Source organism: Kwoniella shandongensis, chromosome 3 (assembly GCF_008629635.2).
Source record: "Kwoniella shandongensis chromosome 3, complete sequence".
Lineage (NCBI taxonomy): Eukaryota > Fungi > Basidiomycota > Tremellomycetes > Tremellales > Cryptococcaceae > Kwoniella > Kwoniella shandongensis.
In genome coordinates, this window is record NC_089289.1 from 868563 (window position 1) to 892418 (window position 23856).

The 23856-nt window shown below is 50.3% G+C and overlaps 10 protein-coding genes across 10 annotated transcripts; 5 read left to right on the top strand and 5 right to left on the bottom strand.

Annotated features, from left to right (window-relative positions):
- Positions 1-53: 53 nt before the first annotated feature.
- On the top strand, positions 54-1696 carry CI109_101682 (uncharacterized protein; the record flags this gene model as incomplete). The annotated part of the gene is made up of 5 exons (XM_032002382.2): positions 54-95; positions 163-460; positions 566-1225; positions 1420-1565; positions 1634-1696. 5 exons carry the CDS (start codon positions 54-56, stop codon positions 1694-1696), a joined length of 1209 nt encoding a protein of 402 aa, XP_031863319.2.
- A 187-nt stretch (positions 1697-1883) lies between these two features.
- On the bottom strand, positions 1884-7358 carry CI109_101683 (uncharacterized protein; the record flags this gene model as incomplete). Its single annotated transcript, XM_032002381.1, has 11 exons — positions 1884-2532; positions 2680-2942; positions 3047-3285; positions 3415-3542; positions 3624-3741; positions 3852-3993; positions 4081-6448; positions 6521-6711; positions 6778-6833; positions 6940-7077; positions 7136-7358. 11 exons carry the CDS (start codon positions 7356-7358, stop codon positions 1884-1886), a joined length of 4515 nt encoding a protein of 1504 aa, XP_031863318.1.
- Positions 7359-7642: 284 nt separating this feature from the next.
- CI109_101684 (uncharacterized protein) lies at positions 7643-10398 on the bottom strand (the record flags this gene model as incomplete). The annotated part of the gene is made up of 9 exons (XM_032002380.1): positions 7643-7855; positions 7913-8041; positions 8095-8212; positions 8267-8628; positions 8681-8971; positions 9015-9420; positions 9476-9731; positions 9792-9956; positions 10017-10398. The coding sequence occupies 9 exons, from the start codon at positions 10396-10398 to the stop codon at positions 7643-7645; spliced, it is 2322 nt and encodes a 773-aa protein (XP_031863317.1).
- A 394-nt stretch (positions 10399-10792) lies between these two features.
- Positions 10793-11889, top strand: CI109_101685 (uncharacterized protein; the record flags this gene model as incomplete). The annotated part of the gene is made up of 5 exons (XM_032002379.1): positions 10793-10798; positions 10859-11239; positions 11307-11547; positions 11617-11764; positions 11823-11889. The coding sequence occupies 5 exons, from the start codon at positions 10793-10795 to the stop codon at positions 11887-11889; spliced, it is 843 nt and encodes a 280-aa protein (XP_031863316.1).
- Positions 11890-12126: 237 nt separating this feature from the next.
- Positions 12127-12964, bottom strand: CI109_101686 (uncharacterized protein; the record flags this gene model as incomplete). Its single annotated transcript, XM_032002378.1, has 5 exons — positions 12127-12189; positions 12259-12324; positions 12392-12511; positions 12651-12723; positions 12810-12964. The coding sequence occupies 5 exons, from the start codon at positions 12962-12964 to the stop codon at positions 12127-12129; spliced, it is 477 nt and encodes a 158-aa protein (XP_031863315.1).
- Positions 12965-13318: 354 nt separating this feature from the next.
- CI109_101687 (uncharacterized protein) lies at positions 13319-14894 on the top strand (the record flags this gene model as incomplete). The annotated part of the gene is made up of 5 exons (XM_032002377.1): positions 13319-13355; positions 13418-13449; positions 13515-13608; positions 13688-13993; positions 14062-14894. The coding sequence occupies 5 exons, from the start codon at positions 13319-13321 to the stop codon at positions 14892-14894; spliced, it is 1302 nt and encodes a 433-aa protein (XP_031863314.1).
- Positions 14895-15147: 253 nt separating this feature from the next.
- CI109_101688 (inosine triphosphate pyrophosphatase) lies at positions 15148-16168 on the top strand (the record flags this gene model as incomplete). Its single annotated transcript, XM_032002376.1, has 5 exons — positions 15148-15160; positions 15272-15367; positions 15450-15514; positions 15688-15793; positions 15873-16168. 5 exons carry the CDS (start codon positions 15148-15150, stop codon positions 16166-16168), a joined length of 576 nt encoding a protein of 191 aa, XP_031863313.1.
- A 157-nt stretch (positions 16169-16325) lies between these two features.
- Positions 16326-17718, bottom strand: CI109_101689 (uncharacterized protein; the record flags this gene model as incomplete). Its single annotated transcript, XM_032002375.1, has 3 exons — positions 16326-17103; positions 17162-17183; positions 17247-17718. The coding sequence occupies 3 exons, from the start codon at positions 17716-17718 to the stop codon at positions 16326-16328; spliced, it is 1272 nt and encodes a 423-aa protein (XP_031863312.1).
- A 391-nt stretch (positions 17719-18109) lies between these two features.
- On the top strand, positions 18110-19879 carry CI109_101690 (uncharacterized protein; the record flags this gene model as incomplete). The annotated part of the gene is made up of 7 exons (XM_032002374.1): positions 18110-18164; positions 18246-18328; positions 18431-18799; positions 18861-19035; positions 19147-19232; positions 19326-19692; positions 19788-19879. The coding sequence occupies 7 exons, from the start codon at positions 18110-18112 to the stop codon at positions 19877-19879; spliced, it is 1227 nt and encodes a 408-aa protein (XP_031863311.1).
- A 150-nt stretch (positions 19880-20029) lies between these two features.
- Positions 20030-23578, bottom strand: CI109_101691 (uncharacterized protein; the record flags this gene model as incomplete). Its single annotated transcript, XM_032002373.1, has 11 exons — positions 20030-20061; positions 20136-20373; positions 20443-20457; positions 20528-20659; positions 20741-21024; positions 21087-21151; positions 21210-21374; positions 21448-21899; positions 21960-22133; positions 22263-22630; positions 22705-23578. The coding sequence occupies 11 exons, from the start codon at positions 23576-23578 to the stop codon at positions 20030-20032; spliced, it is 2799 nt and encodes a 932-aa protein (XP_031863310.1).
- Between the last annotated feature and the right edge of the window lie 278 nt (positions 23579-23856).

The window sequence follows — 23856 nt, forward strand, 5'->3', positions numbered from 1 at the left end:
ATCACAGACACAGAGTTGTGTGTACTGAATTTGCCACTACCTCACTTTGAAGCATGAGCACGGCGAGTGGCTCACATCTCAACATGACAAGTTTGGTACGTCATCTTCTCGTCTCACGCTCGCAAAGATCGACTCAACTAATCGTTTCTCTCACTTGAAAAGCACGACGTGGTTCTTGACTATGTCATCACACAAGCTTACTCATCCACAGCCAAGATCCTAGCCAAGCCACGTCCGACAGGTGACGGCGACGCCGCTGTAGCTGCAGCATCAGTAGCTCAGGACGGACACGATGGTGAAGATGGGGTAGAAGGGGACGGAGACGGAGACGGAGACGAGACGATGATGGATTTGGATGATGAAGCTGGAGATGCTGCCGGGGAATCTTCGAACAACGCTGGGGGTGGGAAAGCAGTGGTGATCGATCAGGATTTGTTGGATAGTATCGAAAGACGGCGAGGTGAGTTGGTTGTAAGGGGAGCTGTGGCCGTGGTCAGGTTTGCTTGACCGGCTGGTCTCCCATTCACCAAGCTGAGTTTGACGCTGATTCTTCCACCTTACATAGTAATACTCAACTACGTGCTGAACGGGGCAATCATCCGAGCTGTTGAGGGACTCAACACGTACTTCCCTACTGTACTCGCTGATCCTCCGACCAACGGGTCCGCCTCGGGCTCCGGCTTTTCATCTACCCCTTCATACAATAACAATAGTAATGGTCATTCATCGCATCAACCTTCGAGACCTACCAACGGTGGTGGTAGTGGTGGTGGTGGTGGTGGTGGTGGTGGCGGCCACAGCTCTTCCACATACGGCTCAACATCCGATCATTCCCTTCCTGTCTTCTTACATTCGTCCTATCCATCACATGTCCGACTAAATCTCCAAATCCAACAATTCATCGAATCATTCCGTCAACTCACCCCTTCGTCCCCATCATCTCCTTCATCCTCCATATCCAGTCTCACAAACTCCCAAACCCTCAACAACGGCAGTGCGTCTACGTCAAGTAGCGTCACTCTCACTCACGCTCTCACTGCCGCTCAAGGGTTACATAGCGAAGCGAAGAAATTGCCAGCTGAAGTGAGGGCGATTTATCTTCAGGAGATCAAGGATGTAGGAGCTTTGTTTGCGTATACAGATCCAGAGACGAGTATATTGAAAGGGTTCTTGGAACAAGGGAGGAGGATAGCTTTGGCAGAACAGGTCAATGCGGCGATACTGAGTGAGTAGAGCGTTGTGTGGCTACCATTTCGTGACTGTCAGCTTTCGTTGTCTCATATATCATGGCGTTCCCCATCTGCTGCTGGCGAGATACTCTTCAACGATCTCCTGCCTTGCCCTGCTCTGCCCGATATCGACTGTTATGCGATAGCACGGACTACTGCTGACCAACCTTGTCTGTTTCCGGTTCTCCAGGATCCGAGGGAAGAGCAGTCCAGAGTCAACTGGAAACGTACGCTCGACGCACCACCGCAATCTATAACATCATGGCAGAAAACGGGATCGATTCAAGACCGCCTTGGACAGCAGCAGATGGACAAGGGAAAGAACAACTTGCAGCGGTGAGTGTGGCGCCGCGTATTGTGATTGGGTTGTGACAATGCTGATGGGTACCGTTTATCAATCGCAGTTCTGGAAACGCCAGGTCGATGAGAGGTTCAGACTGCGTGATTTTGTCGCTCAGACTTGGTGAGCGTGGTGCGTTTGTTGACCGACCTAGAGGTAGTTTTCCCTCATTAGCAGTGATCTGTATTGTATATCCAAGTTGTCTCCTCGATAAATGCTATATTTCGTATCTCGTCATGCATGTTACACTAATCTACAGTACACCTACGTAGTATCAAGCGGGATAGTCACTCGACCAAAGGAGTACACAGTGACTATGAACCAAGTTTCGCTTGAGATTTCAACCAACTCCAACTCCCACTATCGGTATCATCTCCTTGACCTACTCCACATCCAATCAAATGACATTCACGCCCATATCCTACACCTAAGAAAGGTCGAAGGGGATGTATAGTGGTATAAGGCTTGAAAGGGCCGTCGCCGCCGTTGCCATTAGTCATATCGGCATCGGTGGTCTGAGAGGAGAAAGAGATCGTTTCTTCAGTGACGGGTGTGAGTGAACCGAGGGTAGATCGAAAGAGCGCAAACTTGGCAGATGGAGATTCGCTTCTCGAAGTATCGCTGATCCTTGTCGGGGAAGTGGGCTTCGATTTGGGTTTCGACTTGGATCTGGTTCTGGTTCTGGTCTTCGGCTTGAGATGGAGATGTGAGAGCGCATTCGATAACTTTGACGGTGAAGCTGGAGGAGATTTATCCCCTTTCTCCACTTGGCGTCCAGCGTTATCTGAATTGGTTGTTAACGGGTATGGCATTGATGATGGAAGAGAAAGGTTGGAAACGGTTGACATCAGTCCGGAATGAGGTTGGAATGATGCTGAAGCGATCCCGTTCTGTTGGACAAGGGTTGAAGATGTTGGCAAGGTGAGGTGGCGAAGGTCGAAGACGTTCAGGACGCCATTTGAGCTGCAAAGACGTGGCGTAGACCATCAGTGCTCGTTAAGATCACGTCCTAGACACACGTGGATCATTTGTTGAGACGAATAACAACGGCTTGAAGACAAAAGAGAGGTGGATGACAGGATCAAAGTTGGAGTCAGACCGCGCACTCACCAAGCACTCGTCACATGCTTACTTTCCCCCAAAACTATCCCAATCTCCTTGATTCCTGTTCCCAAACCTTTGAGTTGCAAGGTAACATCGCCGGAAGTATCGACCAATCCATCTGCTGACCAAGAGAGCGACGCTGTTCTTCTCGATTGTCTGAGATCGAAGAGTTTGATCTGGCCGTTGGCGAAGCCTGTAAAGATGAGATTACCAGATACAGGTTCTGTGGTTATTGTGGTGACCGGACTTGAAGAGGCGGTTTCCAATGACTGTCACAAAACGCAAAGACCAGTATTAGCGTATCTCTGAGGGCGAGTGACGAGCGCTCATACTTGGTCATGTCGCGCTACTGGAATGGAAGTGAACTACTTACCAATACACATCGTTCTGCAGGCGCATCCCAGACATTCACAATCCCACTCGCACCACCTACACACAATTGGCCTTTGGTCCTATACCAACTCGTCACCAACTTCTTGTCTTCATCACTCTCGACGCCCATGCCACTGCGATTTGAAGACGTGATTTCAAGGGCTTTGAAGCATGCTACTGGCTTGATGAGTGCTGGATCGACGTCTTGTGGTCCAGACAGTATGTGTATATCGCCATTGTCTGCAAGGTGAATGTGTGAGTGTCGCCATTCAGGATATTACACCAGTGCAGCGTGGGGTTGAGGGATTGGGTCTTGAATGATAAGACCGCAAAGCGACGAGGTCAATGCCCAGCGAGGGTGTCACTCACTGATCTCGGCCAGGATCACTGTCTGCTCATGAAGCTCGTTGATGAACCGTGCAGAAGTGATGGCCGCGTTCGATGGTAAATCCAGATGGACATGTCCAGTCTTTCGAGATGCGGTCCAGTCCCATAATCTGATGAGACGACATCAGTACAGCTGTATTTTGACTCTCTGAACCAAGCGCTGTGGGGTGTGGCTGCGCGACGCAACTCACAACAAGTCGTGGGTCTTGTTACATGCCAGAATTGTGTTACCAAACGAATGACATGCGATCTTCGACCATGGATCTGGCGAGGAGATATCTTTCAGAGCCCATCGCCAAGGCAGACCGACTGCCGGGGAACATCAACCTTACATCAGCATTAACCGAGAAACCAAGTCGATATGACCTAGGTCGACCCGAAGTGCAACATATCTCTGAAAGGTAAGGAGGAAAACTCACCCTGTTGTTCAGCAATAACAATAGAATCTTCCAATTGTCTATATCTCAACGTCCAGGTCTTTTCATGCGCATCTTTGTCATCCTGTGAGCCGATTTCCTTGCCAGAGCCAGAAGTTGATTCGCCGCCTCCTCTACGGCCGTCCTGTGATCAAAGATTGGGTTAATAGCATTACATTATCAGTCTCCCCGGGTCTCGTACTTTCAATCTGGAAGCAATGACTGAGCTCACAATGAGATAAGCCTGTAGATCAACCTTTGATTTTTCGAACAAGTCGTTATTGAGCTTCTTATTTCTCCTTCGAAGATACTTCTCAACTGGTGTTGTAGGTTTTCCCTCCCAGAGATCCGCCACAGCGAGTACCTTCCTCAACATCTCGTCTGTCCATTTCACATCCTCACTACGCGTGGACGAGAACGTGATGTCTAAAACCTCTTTCCAAACCCCGTCACTGCCTTCAGCATTCGCACTGCCCCGTAGGTCCGAGATCATCTCCTTGAGACCATCTCTCACGATAAGTTTCACTTCCTTATCTGGATCTTCATAAAGTCCTTCCAAGACACGTAAGATCTCGGTGATCCTTCTCATCCTCGTTTCCATGGGTGGTGTGACGCCGATCCTCTTCCCCGCTCTCTTAATCGAATCTTTGATCGCTTCTTCTTGGTTCTCCCTGAAACACGCAGAGCTCAAGGCATGTTGGAGGAAATACGTCCACATCGTCATTATCGTACTCTTCTCTCCGATCTCAAGGATGATTATGAATATCCTCGCTAGTTCTCGTCTGACCAAGGGTGATCCTTCCGACTTCGTATATTCCACCAGTTGATCTGACAAGTCCAAGATCGAGTCGATCCTCTCTTCTCCCGTCACGGTCGAAATGGTTGGTACGTATCGTGTCAAAGCGTAGACTGCACTTGCACGACTTTCGACGTTCGAACTCTTGATCAACGATATCAATTCGTTTTTGATCCCACTATGTCGATCTCGCATCGAACGATCAGACTCGATAGACCCTAGGATTCCGGCAACGAGTAGTGCGCCCCACTGTTTGACGATCTCAGAGGTATCAGAACGGGACATCATGGTCTTTGCCACGCCGAGCACACGATCGACAATTCCAGTAGAGGCGATACGATCGTTGGTTAACTCGAAGATGGTGCAGAGTACGGCGGCGGTCTGGATGACTTGTTCAATTATGTCTTCTCCGATTTTGGAGTCGGGTGCTTGATTGTGATGGTCTAGCTCGTCTCCGCTCCCGCTGCCTGCTTTCTCCATCTTGGCGAGATTCAATTCCAGGGCGTTCATGAAGAACTTGATCGCAGGTTGATCCTCCAACCCTTTCCCTTTCCCCTTCCCCTTCCCGGCGCCTAGGGCAAGCACACAACTATCATATCTCACCAAGCTCGCCCAAATGCTAATGATATTTCGCTCGATGCCTTCTGTCTCTTTCGGAGGCAAGTCCAACAGCTTCACAGCGACTTCAAGTGCGCCTCCCTGGACAGCGTGAACGAGTCCTTTCCGGTCCAAGATCCGAAGACTGGAGTCGAGGGCTGTACATGCTTGTATTTTGAAAGAGGGGATAAGCGCGGCAGCGCAGATGATGGGTAATCGAGAGAGACTTGGGGTCATGGTAGTTCGACAATCTCGATTGGTACCACTACCACTACCGGTACTTGTACTTGATCCGGAAGTTGAAGTGAGGGTGTTGCGTTTACTTGGGACTTCGATATGGAGCAGATTTTGACCTGATGTCGTTATACTTTCCAATTGATCAGCCATGAACGAGACCAACTTCAAGTCCTTCTCCCAAATATGTCGATGACTCGAATTAGACCCCTTGTTGTTGTGGTGCACCATCCTTCCTAGATTGTTTGCCCCGCCCCCGCTCCCACCGAGGGAGAAAGTTGGGACCGTTTCATCGAAATATTTGGGCAATTGTTCGAATAGGTTATCCAAGATGAGATCCCATGTTGTCCACAAAGCATGCTGACTCGTCAAACTTGGTATGGTTGGTATCGATTCCGGTGCGATTCGATAACATCCCAATACTCGTTGGGATAAGACGAACCCCACCGAAAGGTTATTGACCAATACGCCCGATTTCGTGAATAATTTCTGGTATTCCCTTCCTTCGAGGGACTGCCAAGCGATAGTTCGAACGATGGATGAGAGTTCGGAATTCAATCGATCTTTGAGATCGGAACTCATATTCTCCCATAGAGCAATCATATAACTATCCCTTCGACGTTCCCCATCACCTTTTGTCAGTGGGAAAGACTGTAAATTGTGAAAGAGCAATGCGACTCTCAGAGGAGTGACCAAACACGCTGTGAAAAGATCGTCCGGCATTCCGTCAATGCGAGGAATCGATTGATGTGCACCACATGCCGCGAAATGCATTTGTCGATGAGAGTAGATCGCAGGATACATTTCCGCGACCGAAGGGTCTTGTATTGCTGCTGCTCGAAGTTGAGAATCGATCTCTTCTGCTGTTGACTGTGCGCATCGAATGAATCGTCCGGCATGTTGACAATCCCAGACGTAGCATGAGGATGCGCCAGCCCAGGTCAACAGGTCGAACAACATGATCGGGATGTATCTGAGATGCGGAGAGCGGCCACATGTCAGTGCAATCGTATTCCAAGACATGTGATACTAGGTAGAGACCCACTCTGTCGGCCCTCCGCCATTTTGCAAGCAATCATCAAACGATCTATCATAACACCACAGCTCTCCAGCTTCTGTAGGTGGTTCTTGGATACCATGTCCGTTGTACAACACCGCAATATAGCTATCTGTCCCCGCTGCAAGACGAGCTTTCTGAAGATGGTGCTGGATCACAGATTTAGATGGGTCGGGAGCCTGATTGTGTTCCAAAATCAGTCAAAGCTTCCTCGTCCGAGAGAGATCGAGTTGAGATTGACTTACCGCACGACAAAGGAGGTCGGATTGCTTGCTGAGAGCTTTGAGCTGCTGCATGTATTCTGTTTCCCACAGCCAGACCTCAGCAGTCAGCGGAACGGTCCAAATGCTAATCGCTAGCAAGCTGGCAAGCACCATCTGCCAGTCGTACAAGCTGGCCAAACTCACGCTTCATAATCTTCGTCATGCTTCCCATTGGATCTTTCCTGGTCGGAGTAGTCCAAGCGTACATCCCGACTTCCCTTAGCGCCATCTCATGCGAAAGATGTAAGCAGGTAATCAACACCGCTTGACTACAGTGCGCGACTGTAATCCACCCAATTCAGCGATCACGCGACATGAACTACTCGCACGAGCGACCCACCATCTCCTCGCTGTACTTCCAACTCTTCTTGGACAGTCTCCTTTTCGTCCGAGCTACGATGCCTCACGCTCGCCCATGCTAGACGTGGTCTCTTGATCTGTTCTTTTTGATGCGTGATGGTCTGTCCGCTTTCCCAGCTGGAAGTGGTCATCCAACCACTACTCGTATCATCGGACGGGCTACCTGAGTCGATTTCGCGCATCGGAGTAGTGATGCCTTCCATCGTTGTATCTTGGAGATGAAGGTGGTTCTTGTATCACTATGTGAGCACCGGTGTAGAAGCGTGGATGAACTGAGTGATCAGTAGCGATTCGCGATTAGTCCGGTGAGAGTCCTTCGAGATACTTGAAGTCCTCATCACCTTCCTTTGTTAGTAAGAGTGCGGCAAAGGATCCTTTGTCCTCGTTTGCCGAGTATCCTAGGTCCCTTATCGATGTCACTCCGTGATACGTCCAATCACTTCCCAACCCCCGGCGACTGGCACACAATATACACACATACATCTCGTTAATCTTCCTCTTCTTCCTCCTCTTCGCCATTCGCCTCCAGTGTAGCCTTGATAGCGCTTTCCAACTTCGGTTGCAATTCTCTCGCGCTTGTAAATGCAATGGTCGCTTCTCCTCTTCTACCCTTCCGTAGATAGCATTTACCCAACAGGAAGAAGATGTTGGCCTCGTCTGGTGCTTCTCGGGACAGCGATTCGAGCGCGGCGATAGCCTCCTGCAGGACGGGGCACTTAAGCACTGTCTCTCAGTACATATCATCAAAGCCACTCACGTCGAAGCGCTGCAACGCGACAAGGGCTCTGATACGCTTGAAGTGCACCATAGGACTGTCTGGAGCGTACGCGACAGCTCGCTCGTAGTAACGAATGGCTTGGACGATATCGTCGGATTGTTCGAGTACCTGAATTTGAGTCAGAATCACACATCTATGCTTCTGCATCTCGAAACACTCACCATGCCAACGCAGCAAAGCAAGACCGCATTGGTTGGGTTGATCTCCACCGCACGTCGGAAATGATGTTCGGCATACTTGTGCTTACCCGTCTTTAGATAAACAAGTCCCATTCCGTACCTTTAATGCGTTGTCAGTCTTGACTCCCTTACGCGGATACTCCGAATCACTCACCAAGCATTGTAGTGTCTTGCGTCTGTTCTGATAGCTGTCCGATAGAACGCTATTGCTCTATCATACTCTTCCATCTCGATCGCTTCGTATCCGCAGAGAGTCCAGGCATAAGCGCAACCCGGATCGACCTGTGTCGCTCGTCTGAAACATCGCATCGCCTCATCGTGGTCTTTCTGCAAGGAGAAGCAATTTCCGGCAGCAATCCAGGTCTGAGGAGATTCGCGATTGACCGACATGAGCGATTGCGATAAGTGAGAAAGGGCAGGAGGGTCGGACAAGTGCCATAGAAGGGTGGAGTACTGCTCCATCGATTGTATTCGATAAGGTTCCAGCTCAAGAAGAGACAAGAAAGCGCGGCGAGCCTTATGATAGTTTCAGTGATAGCTTCGAGGATGCGAGGCATTAACGACTCACCATTACGTAGTTTGCCATCTCGTAGAAGCACCTTGCCAAGATATCCAAGGACCAAGCAGAAGTTTTTAGTTCGTGAGGCAGCCCATCCAGTTCCTTCATCGCTTCTTGACAATTGTAGAGACTCAGATATCTGTATGCTCTTGCACACCGTCTCACTATATCTCGAAGGTAGTCGTCTGCGGCCGTTTGCAATTGCGTTTCCAATGAAGGTGGAGAAGATATATCCCCTGTCGCACCGGATGTCGAGGACGTGACGGATCTAGATCTGGTTATACGCTTTTCTCTCACAACCTAGTGCGGGGTTAGCTTGAGTTCGAGTATGCCGCAGACTCACCTTTTGAGGTGCAGGCTTAGTAGACGAGCCCTTTAGCCTAGTACTCCGCCTAACGCTCCCGTCTTGTTCACCGTTCGTCTCCACTGATTTCAGATCTCGACCAGTCCCATTCGGTCTCAGCTCCCGTGCTAGAGGTAGACTCGAACCGTTGATCTGCGCCTGCGAAGGTTCCGTAGGCCGTTTCGCCGCATCCTTCCCTCGAGGTCGCTTCATAGCTGGCGGTTTAGGTGGTATTGGATCATTGACTGGTGTCGCAGCGTTATTCCGTAGAGAAGCAGGGATGAGATTTGATGCTGATGGCATGAAGTTGGATAAGAGGTTGGGTAGAGGACGTTTGGATGCCGCAGCGATGGACGGTTGTTCATGTATCGTCGAGAAAGTACTATCACCGATTGCAGACGGTGTTCTAAATCGATGTTCAGCCAGAACTCTTGCATGCAGGGAGAAAGACTTCTACTCACTCCCAGCTCGATGGGTTGCCCATCATGCCCAGACGATGCGCCCCATTCGCCCCCACATCGGGTGTGAAGAAGCCTGAGCCATTTGTCGGAGCAGTTGGTTTGCGTGAGGGAAGAAAGGTAGGTATCTCCGAAGCAGAGCTTCTAGGCATAGCACTGGGATTTGGAGATAACGTGGATGGTCGTGATGTGCGGGTAGATGATGTGCGAGAGGGCGCAGGGGGGTCTGGGAAGAGAGCGTTGATGGAAGGTGGGGATCCTAAGGGAGTGGGATCTTATCAGCTCAGACTGCCGCAACTCCAGGCAACAGTCGGCCCACCAATATCGCATAGGCCGATGAAGGCTTCCCACATCCACGGATCTTCCAGTAGTGCCTGTTTGTAGTTCTCCACTGCAGCTTCGGACGCTTTCCCCTTGTTTGACAGATTCGCTAATAGCAGGTGTGCAGACGCAGATGTCGAAGCTGGAGACGGTATAGCTATGTCTAGACCAGTTATATGTCAGCTTGGAGGGCATTTCTCTAGGATGATCTTGTAACACGTACTGCTCGGCGAGCATCGCTTAAGAGCTCTACTCAACACCTGCTGGCCCTCGCTGAACCTTCCTAGTTTCTCACAGCATCTCGCGACGATCATCGCACATCCATAACAAGGCGGCGGTATCCGTCTTCCCGCTCTGTCTACTTCGTCCTCGGGTTGATCCACGCCTGCTGTATCTCTGACAAGATGCAGCGCCGAATAGGGCTCTTCAGCTTGCAAGGAACATAATGCGAGTGTATGCAGCGAGTCGTGCTCGATATCTGATGGAGGTGAAAGGGAATGATAGAGACGTGCGTAGAATAATGCTGTATGAGCTGGTGAGGTCAGGGAGAGTTGTTGAAGTCGACGATTGAGATGAGGTGAGGAGGGACGGGCCATAGTGGACATGGTAATAAGCAGGTAGTATCCCGTCGCCTCGACTGCTGATTATGGGTTGTATCGACTTGTAAGTCGAATGGTCGTGTGTAAATCGTGACGGGTCGTTAGGGAGCTCTCTGCCTGATGATTATTCTGTCAATGTTGATTGTTGAAAGTCAACTTTGATATCCGTTCAACACAATCCACTAATCAACGCGGGGGAGGTGGACCAAACACGCGAATAGAGTCAATGACGTGGTAATATAAAGTGTACCATCACATAGCTCCATGATAAGGACAATTCCGCTGTTTGCCACGCCCGCGTCCACTAACTTACCCAAAGCGAGCCACGTCCGTTAACACAAAGTCTATCTTTCGCACCTTTCATCCTTGTTCTCACAATCCACAATATCAGCCGTCCAACATGAGCGTAAGTCCTCTGAGCCTCTTTCAGATAGTAGTATGCTGACTTATTTTCCACCCCGCTTAGTCCAACGGCCAACCGTCATCTTACCCCGCTGTTGACCCATACCCTCCTGCTGGTGGTCCTCCTCCTACCGGAGGCGCCGGAGCGTCAGGCGTCCCTTCGGCCGGTCCTGGATCAGGTTTCCCTCCCCGATCAGGCTTAGCAGGCATGACCCCTCATTCATTGGCCTCGGCACCTATCCCCAACATGGCCCCAGGAAGCGGGATGAGAGGCGGACTGCCGGAGGAGAAGAACGTCGCCCAGCTCGTCAAGGAAAACACGAATATCTACGCGAGAAAATTCCAAGCGTTGTTGGATAGATCGACTCCTCACACAACGGAAAGATGGTTGGCTACAGCTATCTTGTTCACCTTGTTCCTCTTGAACGTCGTCCTTCGTCAAGGAGTGAGTGTAACTTGACTGTAAACAGAATCATCGCATCAGACATAGCTGATCATCGTATCTTTTGCAGTGGTACATTGTTTGCTACGGTCTTGCAATCTACATCCTCAACCTATTCCTCGCTTTCTTGCAACCCCGTTTCGACCCCTCGCTTGCTGCCGACCTCGCAGCTGATGATGTCGAGGAAGGCGCTCCTGGACTTCCCGGATCCGGCGGCGCCAAATCACCAAGTGGACTCAAGGGTCTCATGAGTGGATTCACAAGTGGGAACGAAGATGAAGAGTTCAGACCTTTCATCAGGCGTCTTCCTGGTGAGTGGCATATCCTAGCGAATATCCGTGGGGTAATTTGCTGACCTACGTTTTCGTCCCTCTTTGTAGAGTTCAAATTCTGGTATAACGCTACCAAGGCCATCACCATCTCTCTCACCTGTACTCTCACTAGAGCTACCGACGTTCCCGTGTACTGGCCCATCTTGGTAATTTACTTCTTGACCCTCTTCGGTCTAACTATGCGAAGGCAGATACAGTGAGTCGCCGCAGCTAGTCATGTCCTTTGAATTATCGCTGATCGGTATCTCCTTCAGACATATGATCAAGTACAAATACGTCCCATTCGACTTGGGCAAGAAGACTCGATACGGCAGGAAGTAGAGAGCGTATCGGAAGCAGGACTTGGTATATCAATTTTAGTGGATAGGGAGAAGGTGTTGGAATATCTCGCGAGGCGAGGGGAATTCAAAAGACGTTAGGATACACGTGTCATGGGAACCCAAATAAGGCAAGGTCGCTCTTTATAGATTTACAACGGCATGACATTTGGTATGGAAAACATGGATGATCCTTATGTCCTCTGGTTTGACGTTTGTTCTGCATCTACTCTACCTTCCCTTACAATGTTCGTCGATCAGTCATTACTCGGACGATACATCCAACACCGGCCACTTCTGTGAGCTGTAATGACGGAGTCGCGTCAGCTCCATCCAACGCGAGAAAGTCAATGTTTTTGACAGCTGAACATACCTTTTCATGCCAAGTGAGCAAAACCGAGCCAGAAACGTCGGTCCCCTGTCCAAGCGCAGCCATCCCCTAAAACGGACATTGACCGCGTCAGCAACCGTCATAGTAGGAGATTTTATGCGAACACCAGACTCACTTTGTAAAGGTACGCCATGAGGTGATCTTGTTGTTCCGGGCTGAGTTCTTTAACAATGGCGGGTATTTCGGTGGATCGGGTAGAGTTGAGGATGAGTAAGAGGGCGGTAGTTGTGAGGTCCTACGATGACGGATCGTTATATGTCAACATACGCAGCCATATTGGGGAATCAAGCAGCACAACACCACCTCGCTGTGGGCCGAATCGCAGTTGGACCTCCAAGGAAGGGTATTGATTGTTCGGAAGAGTTTGTACCCACCTTCGCTTCGTCTACACCTTCACCATAAGGCGGTTCTGTAAGGATTGTACTCAACGCTCCGACCGTATCTCCCCTATAATGAGCAATGTTAGCTGCTGCTACATTCCACCGCGGCCATCCATGACACAACGTCAAATAGCTGAGAGTTCCGAGACCCACCTCGAGATAAGGTTTCTCACTTCTGCCGATTTGCTCTTCGCATCGCTCAACACACCATCTGGTCCTCTTGGGTCCGGGTCGTAGAGATCAGAAGGAAGGATGACATCTTCGTCGAGGGCGTCGATATCGATCTTGCGGAAAGCGTATTCTGACATTGTGCGTGATTTTAAGCTGGGGACGCAGGACGGGGAAGATGGCGAGCTTGTGAGTCTGTGTGCAGATGCTATATTAGGAGATCAAGTTGATGGTTGACATCGAGGAATACCATGGTGAGAGGCGTTGAAGATACGGTGAGTAGTGACGCACAGCCATGTGGAAGGTGGGGGGTCAGAATAAGAAAGTGGAGGTGTTGTTGCTGCTCAACCACCGTTTTGAAGTTGGTCTGTATAAGAGACAGTGACTATTGCTCGTTGTATTCTGCTTGCTACTGGCCTTGGCGCATCAGCAATTATCTATCGGATATCAGAATTAACGTATCTAAACGCAAGACGTGCTAGCATCGGCTCAAAATGGCGAAGAAAACAAGTAACCCAGCGGACGCGTTCCGTGAGTCGTTGCTCGCCCCTTCCTCATCCACTCTTGCTTGTACTGACCTTCTCCTGGCATAGGTAAACAACAACGAGCCAAGGAGGTCAAAAAGGTCAGCTATCGCTATCGTGACTGATGCTCGTATGTTCAGCTGACATCTATCTTATATTTCTGTAGAACAAAGAAGCTCGTGCAAAGGTCAGAGAGACACAGACTATCAAGAGAGATACGAGAGAACTGGAGGCGGATATACGGCATCTCAAAACGCAAAGTAGGTCACTAATTCACCGGAAAGATCTATATATCCAGCGCTGTCCACATCATCACTGACGCTGTTGCCTATACTCCAGCCGACGCTGCATCGAAGACCCGTTTAGCAGAAGTTCAAAAAGAGCTCGATTACATTATCCAGACCAAAGAGAAATACGTTTCTGAACATCCTGAAGCTCGCGACAAGGTCTTCAGACCACGAGGTCCACCACGTCAAGATGGAGAAGGAGGTGGTCCTTCTTCTGGACCTGGTGGGAGGGGAGAGGATCTGTCTCACTTGTATGATGAGAACGGGAGACTGAGAGATCCGAAGAAAAGCGTGTACTATGACCCGACATATAATCCGTTTGGTGTACCCCCTCCTGGAATGCCATATAGGGAAAGGAGTGAGTGCGGCTTGTAAGATTATGAAGACATAGGTGTCAGAGACTGATGATAATATCTGTGCGGCTAGCTCAAGAGGAGGAAAGCGAGGAAGAGGACGAGGATGATGAGGAAGATTCAGACGATGAGATCGTTATGCCAGAAGGACCACCACCCAAATCTGCCTCAGATAGCGAGGATGACTCGGACGACTCGGACGATATTCCACTACCGGAAGGACCTCCACCACCTCGTGCCCTTCCGCCACCTGTGCCGACTGGACCTAGAGCGGGTGTACCTATGCCTATGGGCTTCCCTCCTCGACCACCACCATTCTTCCCTTCCTCCGGTATGGCCATGCCTATGGGTATGAACATGGGCGGACCTAGTCACTTCAGACCACCTATACCTCGTCCTCACCCTCCACCAGGAGGACGGATGAATGTGCCACACAACCGACCACCAGCCAATGTCCAAGACCCACTATCAGACGCTCCTACACAGACTTATCAAGGTTATAGAATGGGTCAACAACATGCTCTACCGGCACGTCCCCCTGCCCCAGGAGCCATCTCCGCTGCTCCAACCACGGTCTCCGCGGGACCGAGCAAACCTCCACCTGAAGCGGCTACGATCTCAGCAGCACCCGTCCTACGAGATTTGCGAAAAGAAGCTACTGTCTTTGTTCCTCGAGGAGTCAAGAAGAGAAAGGGACCAGGAGGTGGACCGATCAATGCAGCCCCGGGTGCAGGCGAGATTGACGAAGATGGTGATGAGAGAAAGAACAGAACGTCGGGAGGTGGAGGATTGTTAGGAAAGCTGGAAGGGGTGTTGGGAGGCGTTAAGACTGCGGCGCCACAGTCAGGCGGAGGAGCGGATGATGATTACCAAAAGTTTTTGGAGGGATTGGGCGATTTGGCTTGAGTATCAGGTTAATGCATTGTTGTAGTTCAATGTGAGATGCATAGCATGGGGGGTTACAAGTAGTTGCAACAAATAGCCTCTCGTGGCTTGATGACAACAGCTGATCCGGTTTGACTTCCGCCACGGTGATTCCTGTCCGGAGTGGAGGTCCTTCGTGCGAGCGTCTCAACTTTCGCTCGCTCACTGTTGTTAGAATGACAAGTGAAACAATTCTTCTCATCAACATAAACTCTCAACAACATATACAAACAGCATGACATCATTCGGTGAGTACAGACATGCACAGCAGTCTCTTGAATCATGCTCTGCTTGCCAAGCTCGATCTTTTCGTCCTTCAATCCTGCAGTCACGCTGATATACTATCTTGTGATTCTTAGTATTCGTCACAGGTAACGCCAACAAGCTGAAAGAGGTCAAAGCGATCTTGGCGGCCGGTACATCAGGTATCGAAGTCACCTCTCAATCAGTGGACGGTAAGCTTTCTCCCTTCACTTGCTCTTTACTGCACGTGGTAAGAAATATAAGCTGACATTATAATCCAATGTTGTCGGATAGTCCCAGAAGTGCAGGGATCGACGCAGGAGGTGGCTATCGCCAAATGTTCGGCAGCAGCTGAGAAGGTGAGCAACGCTCATTCTCGACCCTTTATAGTCACTCCTCAGCTCTTCGTTCTCCTCCGCTTTCTTCCTTTTTATACCTCGTTCGGCCTTGTGTCGTTGACAGCCTGGGGAGCAACGGTCGGAGACCGCCGAATGGGGATGAATAACACTGACCACTCGGCTTGCTCTTACAGCTTGGCGCAGCATGTGTCACTGAGGATACCGCGTTATGTTTCGAGGCTTTGGGTGGATTGCCAGGTCCCTACATCAAAGATTTCTTAGGAAAACTAGGTCATGACGGTTCGTCCAATTTCTCGCTCATAAAACTACAATGTACTGAAAATGCTAATATGATACAACGTCCTTTCCTCGTGTCTAGGTCTCAACACCCTTCTCTCTGGATTCCCAACCACCCGTGCCACTGCCCTGTGCACATTCGCCTACTCCCCCGGACCCAGTCAAACACCAATCCTCTTCGAAGGCCAAACAGAGGGAAATATCGTACCTCCTCGAGGTCCTACAAATTTCGGCTGGGATCCCATCTTTGAGCCGTTGGAAGGGGAAGGGCTGACCTACGCCGAGATGGACGGTGCGAAGAAGAATGCGATCTCACATCGGTATAGAGCTTTGGAGAAACTTAGGGTTTATCTGGCTGATCAGGCAAAGTCGGCTTAATTGGGAGCGAGGATGGAGTGGACGGCGTTGATGGTGCAGGGGAAGATGGTGGAGATGTATAGGTAGCAGGGAGTGATATGGTGTGCGAAGTGAGAAGAGAGAGGAATTGAGGGAAAGAGACGCCGGGATAGGTGAATTGATGTTTTAGATCGTTCAGCTAGATGAAGCGCATGTCATAGTCAGTACAGCGCACCACAACCTGAAGGGATCTCACACCCACCGCTTGGTCATCGCTGCACAGCTCTTCGAGTCTTTTCCACGCTTCACTGTCCTTCTTAGCCTTGTCTAGCCATCTTCCCCACACCTCGAGCCGTTCTCTATCCACGCTCAACTTCCCCATCGCACTCAACACGCTAGCCACGTTCTCCACTTTGTCATTCGATTCCAAGACCTCTTCCAACTTCTTGGCCTTCTTCTCCACGTTCTCTCTGTCACTTAGATCTACTTTCCCATCTCCTTGCTCCATCTTTGCACGAGGAACGACATATCTCAATCTGACCCATTCTCTTCTTCTTACCCAACCTCCCCACCCCAAAGGTCCTGCATGACTTGACCATCCTTTCTTTTTGAACCAAGCGTTGTACCGCCAACCAAGCTCGTCCGTCCCAGTACGCATATTGATCATCCACGGTGTAAGGTATTCCCAATCAGGTAAAGGTGGTTGATACGTTTCCAAAGTATAACTGGTTTTGTTCGATCGACCGAGTTTACCAACCTCCTTGGAAGGTTTGTTTTTACCCTTGCCCTTTCGGTGATGTTGATGTTGGTTTGACCCTTCGACATGACCGGCAGGTTGGACGTGCTTTGATCCAGAAGGGTGCGTGATTGAGAATGATGAAGCGGAAGGTAAATGGTCTGAAGGTCGAGTGAAAGGTGATGGGTCGGCGGGCAATAGACCCCTGGAAGAGAAATATCCTGTACCGGCAAAGAATATTCTGCACTTGGCCGTCAGTCTACAAGACGCATAGCACAAGTGCAGTTGCTTCAGCTTACCCTCGTTGATTCTCGAACAGGACTGTGTGGAAGGTCCAGTCAGCATCACAACTTGCACACTTGGACAAGGAGCGAGACAACTTACCATCCCATACATACTCTGGCGCCAGCTCCCCTCCCACCTCTTCTAGATTTACTTCTTCAGCATCACCTTCTGCTCCTCCTCCTCGTCTCATGAGTTTGACAGGATCACCGATCGCTTTGGTATAGGCTTCAAAATCAATCGTGGCGACTCTCATAGCTTCTTCATTCTCTTCCTGCTCGTCATCATCCTCGTCCAGGTCTTGTTCCTGTTCTTGTTCCTCTCGTATAGCCTGCTCATTCCCAGCTATCCTCCTCCCCTTCTGCTTGGTACTCGCACTCGTACTTGCAATCGGGCCCGTAGTGCCATGCTCAGTTTTGTGTTCACGGAATATAGAGCCGAGAGATCTTCGTCGTCTAGCAGCTAAAGAAGAGGTGATTGCGTCCGATTCGGCAGGTGTGGATTTCGAAGTTGTAGGTGTACTTGGGGTACTTTCTCGATTTCGAGGGATAACGACATCTTGAGGGGAGTCCATATGGTAAGTCAGAGTACACGATGTACACCTTATGAAGTGCAGGCTAGTCAAGAAGGTCGTGGCAAGTATGCAAAGTGATGGAAGGGATGTTGTTTTTCAGGAAAAAGAGATTGTATGGTGATCTGCGCGTATGACGTACCCGCTTCGAACCGCTTTGTTTTGATTCACCTCTTTACTGCACATCCACCCTCTTCGACATCACAACATCTCAGACCAAGACATCTTCCGACTGTTCTGAGACCCCGGGAGTGTACAGCTGGACGTACATACAGCCCCACCCGTAGAGCGCATTCGACAGTTCAAGCGCTCAAGCCGCGAGATTCGGTATCGACGAAAGTCACTTGTCCCTTGCCACCCGTGTTGTTGCAACTCAGCGAGTCGGGTTGGCAGCATGATACCGACATACGATATTGTCCCCGGCTCCAGTATTGGTCTCTTCCACCTTGGTGAGCTGACTGCATACCTCCCCCTGACCAGAGGTGGCGGTCGTCTTCCGTCATGTAGCTGACAAGTCGATACTACCTCAGGGGACACGCTATGGCACGTATTAGACACGTTACGAACGCACAAGACCGAGTATCCCAAGTTTGAACTGTCGTGGGATCCAGACGTGAGTGTGACCTTTTGCGTGTCCTTCATCCAACGTCCCATCGTAGCAATGTCACCGTGTGCGACGAAGCTGACATACATGTCATCGATCACTGGACCGTAGCACCCCCACAATAGCGCAACGACCATCCATCTCCCCCAGATCACACTTTACTTTCCTCCCTCTCCAACCCAACAACTCACCTTGATCTCACTCCCTTCTATCCCTACCTCCGGTCTGACATTGACATACGAAACACAAGTTCTTTCGTCTCCTACACAACCACTCACACGGGCTAGGGTCGGACGGATTTTAGGTCCTACGTTCGCTAGTACCTCGGGGAAGAAGCTAGAGTTTCCAGGGATAAGCTTTGATCTGGCCCCTTCTCCAGGAGGAGCTGGAGGAGGGAGGGAAGATGTGGTACAGAGTCTGACAATCACGTCGAGGGACGGAGAGGCGAAAGAACCGAGATTGGTAGCTTGTCAAGTACAAGTGAGTCTGCCGACCTCGTTATCGCCCTGCAATAAGCTGACCAGCCGATGTTTCGGTATAGCCGAACAAAGGTGTCACACTAACACTATCAGGGGAAGAGGACAAGCTCGACATTGTGATCGGCGAGACGACGTCGCAAGACCTCTTACTAGATCTCGGAGCACCGCTTCGCAAATTCTGGAAAGAAGATGATAGACTTGAGAGGATGTGGGGAGGGGTCAGTCAACCTGGAGGATGTGAGTGATATCTGCCTGTCTCACTTTAGCTATCTGATACACAGAAAGCTCGGACGTCATTGCTCGCTCCATCCAATCGGCTGATACTTGTGGTACGTTGTACACGAACAGGCTTCTGGAATTATTTTCAATACGGTCTGGACTTTCTGATCTCTGGAGAAGGTATTGTCCTCAAGATCTTGTGTCACTCCAACATTGTAAGTACACCCACCGCCTACCTGGCATGGCAAGATGATTCCAGGTACTCGATCACTTCGTGCTCGCCAATCTGACACTACACTGCTTGACAGCCCGGCACACCCTTATTCCAACGCTACGCCCGATGTCCATGGACGTTGTCCACCCCTTCAAGCTCACTCGACCTGACCTCTTCGACCAGCGCTTTCCGCTCTCATCTATCTTCCAAATCTTCATCCCAATATACGGATGAGATACATCTAATCGTGCCCACACCACCTGTATCGATACCTTCAGCTGCCGGCGGGAAGAAAGGCAAGAAGAAGAACGGCTCTTCTTCACCTGCTAGTTCCGGAGCGGATACGCCTGATCTTGGAAAGAGTAGTAATGGCAGAGTGGGAGATGATCCGCCAGATGCCATGGTCTTAGATAGGGTAGTAGAGGGTGGTTTGGAAGGCGTGATAGGCGTTGGACCGAGTAGTGAGTGACGGCGAGCCCTTCTTCGATTTCGCCACAGTTAGCCGGAGTCTGGTGGATGGATTAGGCACAAACTGATCCACGTTTTGGGCTATTAGGACTGCTTGGGTTCGACGGTCTTATCATCGAGGAAGATCAAACGAGCGGTGGGATATGTTCTGTTCTTGTATGGCGAGACGAGGACATCTAAGTGGAGTTTCCTATAGCCGGACAATCAATCATCAGCCAGTGTCAATACGAAGCGAGACATTTCACGTCTCCCATTTTATGTTTCAAGATAAATCGCATTTGTAAATTCTCTATATCTATGTTGTACACTATTACACTTGTCACTTGCTTTTCAGTAAGCCAACCACATCTCCGGTGTTAGAACTGTCCATATGAACCGCATCAGCAAAAGCTTGAAATGTCGCACCAGAGTGCTAAGTGGCGGGGGACAGACTCACTCTTCTGCATCGCTTTCCACGTAGCTAAACTTGTACCGACCTGCCACACGTTCAGTTTCTTCTCCGCCTCACCTCGTTTCAACATCAACTCGGGATCTGTCCAATCCTTCTCCGAGATGATGGTATCGAGCTGGATCTCGTTCGGTAGGAAAGTGGAGTATACATGAGATCGAAGAGGGGAACGAAGGACGTCGGCGGTCGAAGGGGGACGGAAAGTGAGTAAGGGAGAGTATGATTTCTAGCATTATAAACCGAGCAATCAGCCCCACTTCGATGGATGTCATGTCGCGGGCAAAAGTATACTTACGGAACAGAAGACGACCTGTATGTCCACCACACCGCCCATCAGCTCTCAAAACCCGAAGTTGACACGGAACACATCGTCAACTCACCATATTGACCATATCGTTTGGACCCTGTGTGGTCTCAAACCCATCGCTGAATGCCCTACATTGCGAAAACACCGATAAGAGCGTGACCAAAACCGCCTTGGACGCTTTACTCTTCATGATACCCGCAAAGTTCTGCGCCCATTTGTTATAATCAGCTCACTGTCCCTTTTGTCACTGGACGGAGCAGCTCAAAGTCGGTTTAGTTGGACTCACCATAGCCACAATCCCATCATCCATCATCAACTCTCCCAGATCCTCCCAAAACTCCTTCGTGAACATCTCTCCAGGGACACTACCACCGGTAAAGCAGTCCTGGACCACATAATCCCACGCTGGGATCAACTCTTTATGTTCTTCTGATGTAGAGTTGGATCGTCGGAGTTCTGCGAGTTGAGAGATGAACGATGCGCCATCTACCAGGTTTGTAGATACGAAAGGAGGATAAGAGGAGAGGTCGAAATGAGTTTGTGCGGCGAAATATACAGCTGGGTCGATCTCTTTGAGACACAAGTCAGTCTAAGCCTACGTGTACAAGAAGAGGCGTAATGTGGAGACCTACCAACTACATCCACGTAAAAGCCTCGTTTGGCGAATGCTGACGCTGCGATCCCAGCACCCAGTCCTCTGCAGAAGTATGAGCTGATGAGTCGCACGCGTTTTCTGCGCGAACAGCCCAGCTCACATGATGAGTGCCCTATCTGGTACTTTTGCCGCCTCATCCTCTTCACCACCTTCCAGGGAGACCTCGAGATCCGTGGTCAGAGCAAGTGTTTTGATGAGTGATTCACCCGGGTCAGATCTTTGCGCCAAGACTGCCACTTCTTGCAAATTGAAGGTCGCAAATATCCTTCGAAAAAAGGTCATCAGCCGTAAACCCGCAACGATGAGCAGGTGTGGACAGCGTTTGGGAGCATACTCACGAGTCACCAATCTCCGTCCTTTTCCCCTCTGGCGAATCTTTATCAGGAACATCTCTGATCCATCTTCCTCCCAAGATCGAATGATCACATCTCAAGAACCTATATCCATCTTTCAGATTCTCCGCAACGACCACCTGCCCAGTCAGACTCCTTTCCGAGCTCAGTACTCTCAGCTCGCCGTGTGCTGTGATGTATGGCGAAGATGTCGGTGGACGGAGGAAGATCTGTTGTCGTAGTGCCAAGATGAGCAGTGGGAGACGGAATAAGAGAAGGACAGGCAGTGCTTGGGAGGGAAGCAACGCCGTAAGTCTTTCAATGGCCGGATGAGCCTGTGGCGATGGCTGAAGAGTCGATATAATGAAGGCGTTGGCTTTGCTGGAGAAGGGAATTGTGGAACGGCTGGGGCGTACAACAAGGGATAACGCAGTAAGCAGCAAGGAAATGAAGAGCATCTAGAGAATGGGCATATCAGCTGCCATGCCCCTATGTCTTTCTTTTGACGAAGAACTCACGCTTTTCTCCGGACTTTGAGTGAGGATTGACGGCTGACCAGACAAGAATCGGTTCCACATCTGTTCTCCTACCCACATATGCGCGATATATATAGCAGATCGAATTGCGATGAGGATGAAATTCCTCGTGCCTTCAGTTGGCTTCTCGGCGAGTTTGATGGGCAGAATGTAGTCCTACACGGAGCAACAATACGATAATCAGATCGATTAAGCAATCACAACCTGCGAAAGATGCGGTCGCAGCTTCGCTTCCCATAGCGAACACAATTCTACTCGGTCGTGTCAGAGCATACGATGACTTACAAAGCACAGTAAGGCAAATCCCGTTGCACCTGTCACCGCACCTACACCCAACACCGCTCTGGCCGCGAGTGATCCCCATTCCGGACCCAAATATGTCCCCAACACACTCCCTATCTTCCGTCCGAACACAACAACCACATCCCCGCTCAGCGCTGCAAAGCTGAAGCAAACTCGAGCCGAAACGGCCTCTCGGGGCAGGTTGTGTAGTGTTGCGTAGCAGTACAGGAGGGATGGAGGGATGGCATAGAGGACATAAAGCTCTTTGGGATGGAGCGTAAGTGGGATTGAGTTGTACAGAGGGGTGAGCAGAAAGGTATTGAGGGAAAGTAAGAGGGAGATAGGGATTGAGAGAAGGACGGGGAATAGGTCTGGCGGATGAGTAGTGATGAGTCCGTCAACCTCGGTATTGGTAGGGTTGGGTGACAGGCAGAGACGGACTCACACAGCACAGCAAGCCGTATCATGTTCTCTTGCGGAGTTCTCAATCTTCTCGACTTTTTGAGTATCGGCTTGAGTGGTCGATCAGAGTTAGAGTTAAAGACCACCTCTTTCTTATCGGCTGTATCTGCCCCGTCTTCCTGCTCGTCCTCCTGGTCTTCCGCTCTTGGTCTCTTGCTCTGAGATGGGTTGCTCGGAGCGCGTCTGTGCACGCTCTCGAGCGGAGTAGCACTAGCTGGAGGCGATCCAGGTGGTGTCGTCGATCCGTTCTTTGCCCTCGCCCTATGATCTCGCAAGCTACGTCTCCTTTTCTCTCGAGCTTCTCCTTCGTTCGTGACTTCTTCCTCCGATACTTCCTCCCGAGGAGATCTAGGGGCGGCTCGACGGTCGTCAGTAGTCGGAGATCCCGAATCGCTTTTCTCGTCCTCGGAGTGAGATGAGTCTGCTCCCTCTTCCTCTTCCTCTTCCTCTTCCTCTTGTTGACTTCCGGAGGCTCCGCCCTTAAGTTGATCTTGGTCGTCGTCGATACCAGACTCTCCTTCAGAATATGATGATGCTGAGTTTAGGCTCCCTTCCGAGCCGGTCTGCTCTTCTCTCTCCTCTTCCTCGCTGTCTTGCGCTTGACTGTCGTCAGGATTTTGTGCCCCCTGATCTATTGGGTTTTCACCCTCCACCGAGTCCTCGTCGTTACTATTGGACCCGTCCGAGCGTTCGTGGTCCGTCAATCTTTCCTCCTCGTCCGATTGAGTATCCTCTCCAGATGCAGAATTGTCTACATTCCTCTCTGATAGTCCTGTAGATGGTGTGATCGGACCACTGCCGTACGGAGTATCGGGTGAGAAGAGTTCATCTTGTTCGTTGAAAGTCACTTTTGACATTTCGTGCGGATCAAAGCACAGCTAGAGCTAAGCAGCGTTCGCTCGCTCGCGGATAGAACCCCACGGGGGAAACCAGTCACGTGTTTTCGATCACGTCGAGTGGTTAGTTGTGGTCGAGATTGATGCTCTTGAGACGAAGTGAAGTTCGTACATGCATTGTGGATGAGTTGACAGACGTTAGGCTTGACTTCAGTGATGTTCTCGGGATATGTAAGGATACAAAGGAGGGTGGTATTTTAACAAAGGAGGGAGGTCGCGGCCGTCTAGTCAGTTAGGTC